The 12,852-nt window shown below is 30.5% G+C and overlaps 3 protein-coding genes across 8 annotated transcripts; 1 reads left to right on the top strand and 2 right to left on the bottom strand.

Annotated features, from left to right (window-relative positions):
• Positions 1–561: 561 nt before the first annotated feature.
• On the top strand, positions 562–996 carry LOC119669389 (translation machinery-associated protein 7 homolog). Its single transcript, XM_038079260.1, has 2 exons — positions 562–655; positions 718–996. The coding sequence occupies exon 2, from the start codon at positions 732–734 to the stop codon at positions 924–926; it is 195 nt and encodes a 64-aa protein (XP_037935188.1). The 5' UTR covers positions 562–655; positions 718–731; the 3' UTR covers positions 927–996.
• Positions 997–1,004: 8 nt separating this feature from the next.
• On the bottom strand, positions 1,005–2,629 carry LOC119669388 (ribokinase-like). Its single transcript, XM_038079259.1, has 7 exons — positions 2,532–2,629; positions 2,325–2,460; positions 2,141–2,273; positions 2,000–2,089; positions 1,701–1,829; positions 1,449–1,645; positions 1,005–1,388 (listed from the first exon to the last, which is right to left on the bottom strand). The coding sequence occupies exons 2-7, from the start codon at positions 2,366–2,368 to the stop codon at positions 1,031–1,033; spliced, it is 951 nt and encodes a 316-aa protein (XP_037935187.1). The 5' UTR covers positions 2,369–2,460; positions 2,532–2,629; the 3' UTR covers positions 1,005–1,030.
• Positions 2,630–9,019: 6,390 nt separating this feature from the next.
• On the bottom strand, positions 9,020–12,802 carry LOC119669387. Of its 6 annotated transcripts, XM_038079254.1 has the most exons (3): positions 12,309–12,552; positions 12,141–12,248; positions 9,020–11,458 (listed from the first exon to the last, which is right to left on the bottom strand). In XM_038079254.1, exon 3 carries the CDS (start codon positions 11,445–11,447, stop codon positions 9,072–9,074), a length of 2,376 nt encoding a protein of 791 aa, XP_037935182.1. In that variant the 5' UTR covers positions 11,448–11,458; positions 12,141–12,248; positions 12,309–12,552; the 3' UTR covers positions 9,020–9,071. The 6 variants fall into 6 exon arrangements, with proteins under 6 accessions (XP_037935182.1, XP_037935184.1, XP_037935183.1 ...); XM_038079256.1 differs by lacking the exons at positions 12,141–12,248; positions 12,309–12,552 and adding an exon at positions 12,682–12,802; XM_038079255.1 differs by lacking the exons at positions 12,141–12,248; positions 12,309–12,552 and adding an exon at positions 12,559–12,649.
• Between the last annotated feature and the right edge of the window lie 50 nt (positions 12,803–12,852).

Below are 12,852 nucleotides of genomic sequence, written 5' to 3'. Positions count from 1 at the left end.
TAAATTAAAAAGAATTTAAAAATAAGTGTGTCCTTCGATTCATTTCGACTTAAACTTCTTATGTCTACGTGTGTAGGCCCAAAAGAAAAACACCTTATGACAAGTGATTTCATATTCCAAACATCGCAGAACAAAAAATTCATATTTTCGGACAGTATGAATACGATAATATTTAAAAATTAAACACGTAAACCGTGAGTTATGCCATGTTGCCACATATCTCATTTAAGCAGTTTTACTAAAACTCCATATAAAGAGTTTTGTATAAAAATGGGCGCGTTACAAATGAATCAACTAAAATGTCGAATGCAACCCTTAAAAGTAAATTTCCAACAAGGGAAATTACCTAAATTTACAATATTTTTCGTTTTATATGTAATATGTAAAAAAACAAGCTATTTCACATGCACAAATCAGTTTATTCCAATGAAAATAACAAATTCTTTATTTCATTAACATAAGTAGTTTTAACTGCAATGGAAACATGATATTAGGGAACTATTCGTTATAAAATTCCTATATCACAGGTAAATGTTTCCAGCGTATAATAAAATTTAATCATTGGCAACACTCTTTTTATGTTAATGTCATAAAATTCCCCAGAAGGGTGATTTAGGTTTAGCATGTAGTGTGCCTGTTTGGTTACGTGCGCAAGGTAATGTGAAAAAACTATTAATATAATAAAAATATCTAAAGACATTTATTTTAAAATTAAAGGTTGAATTTTAAAAATGTCTGGTCGGGAAGGAGGAAAGAAAAAGCCACTGAAGGCACCTAAGAAAGACTCAAAGGAATTGGACGAAGACGAAATGGCTTTTAAGCAAAAACAAAAGGAACAACAAAAGGCGATGGAAGCTGCCAAACAGAAAGCATCACAAAAAGGTCCGCTTGTTGGTGGAGGTATTAAGAAGTCAGGAAAGAAGTAAAGCTGTCGCCAAATTAGTTTTTTTTTATTTTTATAAGACCGATGAATAGCATTTGTAATAAATAAATTAAGTACAAATGAATTGTCTTTAAAATATCAATTTAATTAAAGCAAGAACCAATCGAAATTTTCGACATCTAAGTTAATTGACATATCTTGTTGATTAGGAAAGCTTGACTGTGTTCCGGGATATTGAACGGAATAGGAAGCGATTCTACAAGCTGCGCCAATTTGTTGGTGTAGAGCGGATTTTGGATATTTAGCCATAAAGTACGCCAGCGCTCCAATAAATGCATCTCCTGCTCCGGTTGTATCTACGACTTTTTCCACAGTAATGGATGGTACATGGATAAACTCATTTTTCTTATCGCTCTTTACATAAACAGCACCAAGTGAACCGAGAGTAATGACTACGGTGTTAGCGCCCATTTCTTGCAATTTCATTAATGCTTCCTTTGACTGCCTTTAAAATATGTTTAATTTTTAAAATAAATTTTCTCTTAAATGTGAAATGTTGAATTACTCTAAATTTACTATTTCATAAGCACCTGTCATAAGTGCGGCTTCGCTTTCATTCACGCAAAATATCGTCGCAGATTTTAATAATTCAATGGGCGTATTTTGCAGAGCTGGAGCTGCATTTAATATCGATATTCCTTTAAAAGCCTGAAGAGCATGCAGCGTAGACTCGACTGGAACTTCTAGTTGGCAAATTAGTATCTGAAAGTAGTAGTAAAGAATGTACACAATTTATTATCAACAGAAGTCAACATACTTTGCAGCTGGTAAATAACTTTTCAGCCTTAGAAACATCTTCTCCGTTTAATGCATCATTTGCCCCTGGTGTTATAATTATACAATTATCTCCCCCATCGGACACACTTATTTGCGCAACACCAGTCGTCTAAAAAGATGAAAATAATGTGTTAAATAGGCCGCATGTGATTGAAGACTTTGGCTGTTATAAAACCAATATTTAATATAATAATATAATATAAAACTTAATACAATTTCTCAATATTAAATTTGAACAACTAAAATTGAAAAATTAGATAATTGCATTTTTATATTTACTTCATTTTTGCATTGCTGTGTAAATTCTACATCCACTCCTTCCTGGCGTAAATGCTCCAAGTAGTCGTTGCCCCAGCTGTCGTCTCCAAGCTATTGTGTTTTCCACTTTAATAACTGACTGTATTACATATAATAATATACCTTTGCTATCATTGCAGTACTGGCCCCTAGTCTAGCGGCTGCTACACATTGATTTGCACCTTTACCACCATAGCCAGTTGCAAACTTTCTTCCCTTCAACGTTTCACCCAAACGAGGTAGTCGTTCTACATAACTTAATAACTCATATATTATATGAATCCAATTAAATCAAAATAATTTTTACCTAATGAAATCTACAATTGCCGAGCCGAACACTAATACCTCCATCTCGTTAATGTACGCGTACTTACGTGGAATTTTTCTTATCGGCACAATTTTGTATTATTTATTTTGTATATATAACATTTATTCTTAATCCACTGCTATTTCAATGTAAAATATACATACATATGTCAATGTCAAAAGATTGTTTAAGTTTGTTATAACTTACATTTTTTTCTTCAAATATGTGGATTTGCAAAATTATTAAATTTAATTTAGGCGATAAATTTAGTAGCCTATGATAACTTCTTCCTCTACTTGTTAAACACACTAATCAGTATACATTATTTACAGTAGCGTCAAAAAGCGATTTTATTAACAGTTTACATTTTAGTTGTGATACATGCGATAATAAAGTACCAAATAATAATAAATAATATAGGCATAATTTGATAATTTCGTTTAAGTAAAAGTTATTTTTTTTCGAATAAATACTGGTTAATTCTCAACATAGTCTTCTTTCAGACCATGACCCATTTAATTCTAAATTTCTTCCGGTTCTTTTATCCCTTTCAATTAATCTGTTTTTTCAAGAGCCTTAAAAACCTTTTTCATGAGTCCTTTTTAAGGACCTCAAGGTTCTTATTCATTTGTATCAATAGTGATTTATTTATTTAACCTACTTTCATTTTTTTAAGATTTGCAAACAGCAAATAGCTGCAGGAGGCTATATCTGGAGAATGTGTTGAATGGAAAGCCCAATTTATTGGATTTCCTTAAAGGAAGGACAAATCATTGTCGAATATGTCCAAAAGCTTTAACTAATATTCGCCTATGAACATTTTACTCTTTTTAAGAAAATCGATGTAAATGATACCAAGTATATCCCAAAAAACTGTCGTCATTGCCTTGTTATCTGACAAATACTCCTTTGAAGTAATCATACGGTTGAGCTTATAGCTAAACCTGAGCACCTATCGCGCGGATACCTCATGTCTAATGATTCATGTAGATTATGATGTACCCACTTAGTTAAGGTGCCAACAGCCTCAGCATTCTTACGAGCCTTCATTCGTTGCTTTTCCAGCACCATACCATGGATTTTATCAACGATTTTAGGAGTGATGATCTCTTTTGAGTGATTTGTGGCGCCTTTCTCATTCTGCATTTTCAAATGACATATTTACTCTTGACAGTTACTTGAAATCTTTATGTAACAGTGGTGAATTTTTTCTCGCATAATTTCTTTCAAATTTATATTTTAATTTTTTTTATTTATTGGATATTAAAATGTAAATAAAATAAAAATTAAATTAAAAAATATTTATAAAGATCATGGACACATTTAGCATTATGAATTAAAAAAAAATGGGAAAGAACCACTTTTGAAATCTGTATATATAAATAAACGGTTTAATTTTTAAAACAAAAATAAAGATAGATGTCTTATATATTTTATTATTATATAAAAATGATAAAACAAAAACCTAAGGCCTGTCCGAAAACAAATACATAAAGCCAATTGAGAGCGACAACAATATTTTTAAAAATATTTTGTAATATAAAACAAATAATTTGCCATTGAAGCGGCTATTGAAAAAATGTTTACGTTTTGGCGAAATATTTCTTAAAAGTAATTAACAATTTCTTTTAAATAATTATTTGTAATACGTAATGCGTGAGCAAATATTTAAGTATAACCAAAAATGTTTAATGGCTATGCATAAAAAATGTCAATATTATCTAATAATGTTCTATATTCACTAACTTTCTTCATCGCACCATTATGTTCTCTTAGGGCCCATTCTTAATACTCTCTTCACAACAGACATACCTGTTCTAGCTTATGTGAATCTAGCTACCTCAGCAGATGGCACAGCGATCATTCTGTCCAAAAAAAATTAGAATTTTGCAACATATCGACATCGTTCAAAAAATGAAAAATAAAAGTAAATCCAAACAAGTCTGTACATGTGACATTTGCAATCTGAAGGGGAAATTGTGATCTAACTTTAAGCAGCAGTACTGCAGTTTCTCCTCCAGAAAGCCCGCAAAGACTTCCTGATTCAAAAAGCGTTCAAATTCGCCCTAAGCTGAACGGTCCGTGTACCGTTCTCTTAAATGCCAACTTAGCCTAGCTAGTTGCAGAATCACGCAAGGACTTCCTGATTCAAAAAGCGTTCGAATTCGCCCTAAGCTGAACGGTCTGTGTACCGCCGTTCTCTTAAATACCAACTTAGCCTAGCTAGTTGCAGTCAGCCAATTCCATACAGCGACTCAGTTAAATATCTAGGCGATCATCTTGATAGTAGATTGACGTAGAATATTTACATTAACAGGGAAACTCTGGCAACGCTCTTTTAACTCACCACACTCAAAAATCTTACGAAAGATTATTCATATTCTGACATTCGTATATTCAAAATTTGTAAAAATTGATCAATTATTTGTACCTTCATATTTAATACGACTAATGTATTGATATACTATACTTTCTTTAAAAAAATTTTAACGTATATAATTTATATATTTAATTTCTAATATTCTATTTATATATTTAATTATATATATTTAACCTATATTTTTAAAACTAATTAATTTTTTTTTTGTCACTACTGTGCTCAATGCATCAAGAACTGTAACCATTTCTTTTATGATATGACTTAAATTCCGTAAAAAATTATTTATGAATAAATAATAATAATAATGAAACATAGAATAGAATAGAAATAAACGGGGTACAAGCTCCCAACGGAGCAGAGCACTGCGACCAGATTGATCTTTTGTGCTGCAACTGACCCTAACCGAACAGAAGACATTCCGCTTTTCGAATGAAAGCCAGAATGGCGTCCGGTGAGGACCTCCTAATGTCAGAAGGAGAGAGCAGCTCTCCTCCCAGTGACCTCCTCCTTCCCCAGATCAAGGCTGAGCAGTTGCAGAGAATATGACTGGTAGTCTCGTCTGCTTCTAAGCAGAGTCGACACTCCGTCTTCTCGGACAGACCCATTTTATTAAGGTGATAACGCAGTCCATGGTGACCCGTTAAATATCCCACCAGCAATCTCAAGTCTGATTTGCTAAGGAGGAATGCCTTGCCATAACTCTCTCGGCTAAGATCCATTTATCAATTAGATACCTAGTTGTAGACCAACTTAATCCACAATAGAGTTCCGGTCCACAGATTTGAGTGGCAGAACCTGCCCTTGCAAGACTGTCGGCCCTTTACTCCTGTGTGACCAGGCACCCAGCAAAGCGTCACTTTGTTTTTGCTTGCTAGCTGCTGCAACACATCAAAGCAGTCTAATGAAAGCTTTGAGAAAAACCTCCAGGAGGATAGAGCTTTGACTGCTGCTTGACTATCGGAGTAAATACAGGTGCGGGCGCCTTTCAACCCGTTGTTTAAGTTGATACGAGCGTAGACCTCGATGGCGTGAACCTCTGCTTGGAAGACAGTGGGCCATATAGCCAGCGCTAGCGAGATTCTGGTGTTAGGATCAAATATTCCAGTACCAACTCCTTCTTTAGTTTTTGAACCATCGGTGAACCATAAAATCACTTCTGGTTCTGCTCCAGGAGTGCCATTTTCCCAATCCAATCGATCGGGAATGAGGACTTCGAACTTTCTACCGAAGCGAAGTTCCATGTTCATGCGATCTGTTCTATCGCAGATCTCTATGCCAGGAACTAGTTTGCAAATAGAGTTTTGACTGTCAAGACTTCCGTGCATATTGATGTCAGAGTGTAGCCTAGCTCCACTCAGGGCTGCTGTCTTTTTAATGAAGAGGTGCAGAGGGGTAAAACCCACTATGGACTCCAGTGCTGACGTGGGACATGTTCTAATAGTTCCCCTCATAGCTATACATGCGAGTCTTTGCAGTTTATTGCATTTGAGTATTGCAGCTTTTAGTTGTGCCTTGTTCCACCAAACAAGAGCTGCATAGGATACAATGGGTCTGACCATTGTGCGGTAGATCCATGAAAGAATTCTGGGACTAAGGCCCCAGGTTCTACCATATGTGTTCCTACATGTCCACATGAGCCTTGTGGCTAATAATGAAACATACACCTTGTAGCTTTTTATCACTTTCGTAATTAAATTCAATTGTGTACTTGTGTGCGGTAGCAATTAGCAGCTGTTTTTCATTTCACCACGAAACAAGTAGAACAAAACAATTTTCTACCATGAATTACAAACGACAAGACTTTTTTGAAAGATTTTTGTGCCAGAAAAGCTGTAATCTTACAAACGGTCTTACGCAAGACTTTTAACGATCTTTGCCAGAATTGCCCTGTAAAGCTTAACGCAACCAGCTCATAATCAAATTCTCAACACTACTTAGAGAACACAGTAAGACTATACAAGGACATTCTTAAACCGATCTGGACACATGCAATTCAGCTGTTGGGTACAGCGGGTTTATAGAGTTATAGAAAGGTTTATTTTCACTTGAAAGATGTGTATAAATCAATACAGTTCATTTGGTGATCATCCTAGTCTATATACGAAAAGCGACCCAGCCTAACCTATTAACCACAAGTTATATATATGCTTGTAACAAATGGTAGCTGGCGGAGTAAATACCATACCATAACAAAATATATTATAATAAAACACAGTAAACATATAACATAATGAATATATTATAATATTATAATGTATAATATAATATAATATAATATACTATAATATAATATAATATAATATATAATATTATAATAAAATATGTAATATATATTATAATAATATATAATATAATATATAATATTATAATAATATATAATATAATATATAATATTATAATAATATATAATATAATATATAATATTATAATAATATATAATATAATATATAATATTATAATAATATATAATATAATATATAATATTATAATAATATATAATATAATATATAATATTATAATATATATAATATAATATTAATATTATAATATATATAATATAATATATAATATATATAATATATATATATAATATATATAATATAATATATATAATATAATATATATAATATAATATATATAATATAATATATATAATATAATATATATAATATAATATATATATATAATATAATATTATTTAATAAAGTGTAATATAATGTGATATATGATAGAAAATTATTAAGTATAACATAATTTTATTTAACATATTATATTATTTAATATAATATTATTTTTTATTATATATTATTTAATAGAATATAATATTTATTATATTATTTTATTTTATATAATGTAATATTATTTAATATAATACAATATTATTAAATGTATTGTAATACTATTTAATATAGTATAATATAATATGAGATATGACAGAATGTTATTTATTATAACAATATTTTTTAATATAATATGATATGTTATTTAAAATACTATGATATATTATTTAAAATAATATAATACATTATTTTAATATGATATTTTTAATATAGTATTATTTAATATAATATAATATTATTTATTATAATATTATTGAATATTATATTATGTTGTTTAATATATAATTCGATAAACACACCCTTTACATGGTAGGAAAAGGTACTTGGTCGTCTAAATTGACGAGTGGCTCCAGGAAGTACACCCAGACGTTGTAGGAACCATTCGTGTTCGTTAATTTACATGAACATTTTATAAAACTTACTTATTATTGTTATGGATAAATATATTTGAATTAAAGTATTACATAAAAAAACAAAAATGTGTAATTATATAATATATATAAAGGTTTTGTTATAAATTTTAAGGAATAGAACACATTCAATTATTATTTCGTTTTAATTTTTGGATCGCTGCTCCAATTATTAATTATTATTAGAAATTCAAGGTGTTGATGAGCAAGTGAGAAGGCGCAGTAACTTTCTAATACAGTAGCTTAAGTTAAATAATTAAGTTGGATAATTATATTAAAATTGAATTTATTATTATATTTAAACAAAAAAATAATTCGTAAGAAAATAAATATTAATTAATATTATATGTGTTTAACTCATTGCTAATTCCCGAATGTTTTTTAACATTTATATAAATTAATGTAATTAATTAATGAAATCTGGTTTCATAAAAACTGACTTACCTATTTTACTGAGACGATTAAATCGTTTAAAAGATATTTATTTTTATATTTATTATTAATTAATAAATAAAATATTAATTAAAATAAAAACAAAATATTTGAAAACTAAAAAAGAATTAAATGCTGAACGTACTCATAAAGAGTTGCCACACTTATTAAAAATTGCCAAAATTGGAATTTATATCCTTTATTGAATATATTCATTTTACATAAGGAAAGTAAATATATATAACAATATTTGTTGATTTCAAAACATACTTTTTTAATAAGTTTAAATTTTTATTACACTTTTAATTCTATAGAAAACTATCTCGATTTCATAAATTACATTATATCATAAATGAATTTCTAATTATTTAGAAAACCATATTATTAGACTAAAGATTTTTTAATATATTTGAACGCAATTTAACAATCTTGGATAATGTTAAGTTCAAAATAATGAACGCGTTATGCTGCGCCCATATTTTAAAAATGTAACTAATATATGCGTATGATGCAACTCTAACAATATGTGTTACAAAGATAATTGTAATATAAGATTTCATATTGGGAAAAGAAAAAAAACAAATTACGTTCGTAACGAATAATTTATCTACTCGCATTTATACAAAGTCTTAATTACAAAAATCAACAGATTTATTTATTATAGTACATAAAATATCAATATATTTTACTGCATTGTTGTTGCAGTCTCTACTAAATCACTCCCCAAGGTAAGAAGGTCAACGATTTCCAATAAAGTCTCAACCTCACTTAAGTCCCGAATCGTTGTTGGCGCGCCAATTAATTTTACATTTTTGCCTTCAATGTTAGTAAAGAATGTTTTATTTTTAAATATTACAGCTCGATCAAAAGGTAATCTCGATTTCAGTCTATCGTTTACTGATCTACGAAACATTACACATGACGGTTGGTACCTTGCACGATCCTCTTCTGGAATATTTTGTGCGCTTAAGTCACCAGTGTAAGTAGTAAGGTTTGATTTCATAATAACTGACGGTGCTAGTTCGCACAGAGTAACTTTATAACTCCAACTATCTGAGGGAAGTAGCACCTCGCTAGCTTTATTTGCTAATTTAATCATTGGAATTTCAAATTGATTACGAATTGTTACAGGTGCCCGTTCTTCTGGTGGATTGATAACATACCACGTTTCAAAGCATGTAATTTTTTTTATTATTTTGTCGCCGTGTCGTGAAATAACAACTTTTTCTGGAGTCGTTTTTTGTGCCATTTTTTGTGGTAAGCGATTATTTATAGCTGATAAATTTTCCTTAGTAGGAATAGTTTTTTTATTGTGATACTGCGGTTTATCAATATCTAAATCATCCTCAAATTCCTCTTCATCGCCGAGAGAGAGTGGAAAACTTTCATCAGCTGAATCATCCGGATTTGCTATCATCGGTCGGACAGGCTGCATTTTCTTCGCTACTACTGAATTTAATATACGTGGAGCTGGTTTTTCTACTGGTGCAGGTTTCGCAGCTGAATTTTGTGCATTTGTCCTTGTTAATATTTTTTTATTAAGGGTATGATTCAAAATGGTTTTCGTGGCCTTCTTCTGATTGTTTGGAGTGTTTGTAGCAGGAGTAACATCGTTATCGGAGTCTGCTTTCTCTGAACGAATAGTTGTATGTAACGCCTTGCGTCGTCCCCTTATTGAAGATGTTACGGTGCTTTTTGTTGAACTAGTACTAGGACTTTCGTCTTTACTAACTTTCGTGGTAACATTCGCATCTGTTTGTGATATTAGAACGTCTCCTTTTTTATTAATGATATCATTTATATTTACAATTGTAAATGTTGGCATTGCTTCCTTCGGTTTATTTGCGGAACTTGGTTCTACAACATATAATTTGTCTTCCTCTTTCGATCTTTTATCCAATAAATTTTTCGAAGAGGGTGAAGAACTACGCCGTTTTTCGGCAGAGGCTTTTAATAAGTTTAGCGTTTTATTTGCAGAGATTTGGTTTAACTGTAAATCTGAGGAAGGTGGTGTTAAATTTGTTTTATTAATTGTTTTTTCTAACATTTTTCGTTTTTCTTGAATTGCCAACGCATGTTGTTGAATAGAACTTAATTTGTTAACGCTCTTATTATTATTTATTGCATTTAAATTTAAAGATTTACGACTTTGAAGAAACGATTGCTTTAATTGTGGTTCTTTCTTTTCTTCCTTCTCAATCGTTTTAAATTTTGTAAGTGTCATTCCAGCAGATAATAGCAACTTTTTACGAGTGCTGACGCTATCATTATCACTCTCTTCGGTTGATTCGAGAGCTCTTTTCAAATTTGTTTCACTAATTCGTTTAACACTGGATGCGAACGTTTTACGTAATTGTTGTAGTTGTGATGGTGTAGATTTATTAACTGGTGTATTACGCGATATTTGTCCAACTTTGACCGATTGACTCAATCGTGGAGTTTGTACTTTATCTACTTTACGTGGACGTCCTCGTCGTTTTGGTTGAATTACAGGTTCTTCTTCAATCTCCATAAAGTCCTCATCACTATCCCTACTTTTGTCAATAATCTTTACTTCCTTGTCCAAATTTATAATCTCATCAGTATCAGATTCTTTATTGAAGAAATCGTCGCTGCTTGAAGACTCTTTTCGTTGCTTTTCCGATGGAGTAGTCTTCTTACTTGCACTTGCTCCCAATAAAGCCACATTTTTTATTAACTTTGGTGTTACTAAGTCATCACTTGCATATTTTGGATTTGGCTTGATAGCACGACGCGATCTTCCTGCTGCAATAGTGGGGGGTGGTGAGTCAATAACAATATTTTTTAACGATGGTCTACCAGGCTTATTTTTCGATTTGGGTGGCATTATGGATGCTGAAGTTTTTGGAGTTGAAATATCTGATATTGGACGTTTTTTGAGTGGACCTTTGAATTTTTTATCGTCTGTTGGTGTTAATTTTACGCTGTTAGGAGTTGAATTGACTTTTCTGTTTGTAGTTTGCCTAATGTCTGGCAGTCTTACTACGCATAAACGTGTTTTTTTTGCTTCCACAGCTTTGAGTTTTTTGCCACTTCGCATTTTACATAAAACTGTAAGAATATGAGAAACAAAAATAAATATTTAAATTACTTAAAACTGTTTAGGATATAGAAAACATCACTTAAGTCTATTAAATGGTGATGATATTACACTACTGATATTATCATTAAAGGTCACTTTAAAATATCACCAATACTCGACAAGCCGAATTAATTTATTTGCCTTTTCAAAAAACTAACAAGTTCCAAGAAGTTTCTTGCCTGGGTTATCAATATAAGCAATATAGAATTATGATACAGAAATTTTAACAATTTCTTACTAGAAAAATTTGTTTTTAATCTTATAAAGGCTGTTTCATAAATAAACAACACATTAATATGCATATAGAAATATATAATTTACAACCGTTCAATTATATATGGTATCTTTAAAGAACTCAAACTAAACAATTATAAAAATGATTGGTTTACACACCCCAGCGTCTGGCAACGCTTCTCGTATTTTGTCGTATAAGAAATATATATTCTGGCGGGTTTATAATTTTTCATAGACTACATATTGAATATTTATATATTAATATACATCGAGTGCTGATATTTTTTAATAGCAAAATATATTATTTAACGAAAAAACAAAAACAACACTGCAAGTCAAGCACATACTAAAACAATATAATCCTACAAAGTTCCCATTATGTGGTTCTGATTCAAATTTGTCAGTTTGTGAAATTACCATTGTATTATTGCAACTATAGACATATTTTATATAATAAGTACATATTCCATTTGTGCGCTCTTTAATAATAAATTATAACCACAAATTAGTTTTGCCACAACTGTACTGCAATGAAATGAAAATGATGCCAAACAAAACTATAAATTTTACTTTTCTGTTTCTTACACTTTAAGAGTTCGCAACTTTCGTATAAAATAATTTATTACACCAAGCATTCAATTAAAACAAATCACATAAAACATATATTCCCGCGCTTGAAAAATTCACTGCTTTCAGCTACTAAATTCCTGTGTAATTTACACATTAATTAGGCAGTTGAAATTTTATTAATTTTCTATATAGCAATACATTAAATGCACTATGATTCACCAGTTTATGTTGTCCTTCTTTTATAATTTTAATTTTTACTACAAACCGTGTAAAATAACTAATTATTTCTACGCGACAATTTTTAATGTGCCATTAACCAACGCTTTATGACATTTCACAAATAAAATGGCACTGGTAAATCTAAATAAAAGATGCACATAGTGTGTACTTTGTTCTACTTAGTTCGTTGTACTCGACAGCACAGATGCGAGAGCGAACAAGATACTGTTCTCCATCAATAACAATTTGGCATTTCAAGTTTGGAATTTTAATACTCTACATTTTTACGAAAATTGAATAAATATTATGAAGTGTAGAAGGTTTTTTCTTTTTTTAATTT

Source organism: Teleopsis dalmanni, chromosome 1, assembly GCF_002237135.1.
Source record: "Teleopsis dalmanni isolate 2A chromosome 1, ASM223713v2, whole genome shotgun sequence".
Taxonomy (NCBI): Eukaryota; Metazoa; Arthropoda; class Insecta; order Diptera; family Diopsidae; genus Teleopsis; species Teleopsis dalmanni.
The sequence above is the reverse complement of the archived record's forward strand: the minus strand, read 5'-3'. Positions and strand labels throughout refer to the sequence as shown.

Excerpts from the sequence above, each read along its gene's own strand:
- LOC119669387 (XM_038079256.1), bottom strand. The coding sequence starts at position 11,447 with ATGCGAAGTGGCAAAAAACTCAAAGCTGTGGAAGCAAAAAAAACACGT.
- LOC119669388 (XM_038079259.1), bottom strand. The coding sequence starts at position 2,368 with ATGGAGGTATTAGTGTTCGGCTCGGCAATTGTAGATTTCATTAG. Across the intron at positions 2,274-2,324 it reads GCAATTGTAGATTTCATTAG|TTATGTAGAACGACTACCTC; the intron begins GTAAAAATTATT and ends TGAGTTATTAAG. Across the intron at positions 1,646-1,700 it reads AGTTATTTACCAGCTGCAAA|ATACTAATTTGCCAACTAGA; the intron begins GTATGTTGACTT and ends TACTACTTTCAG.
- LOC119669389 (XM_038079260.1), top strand. The coding sequence starts at position 732 with ATGTCTGGTCGGGAAGGAGGAAAGAAAAAGCCACTGAAGGCACCTAAG.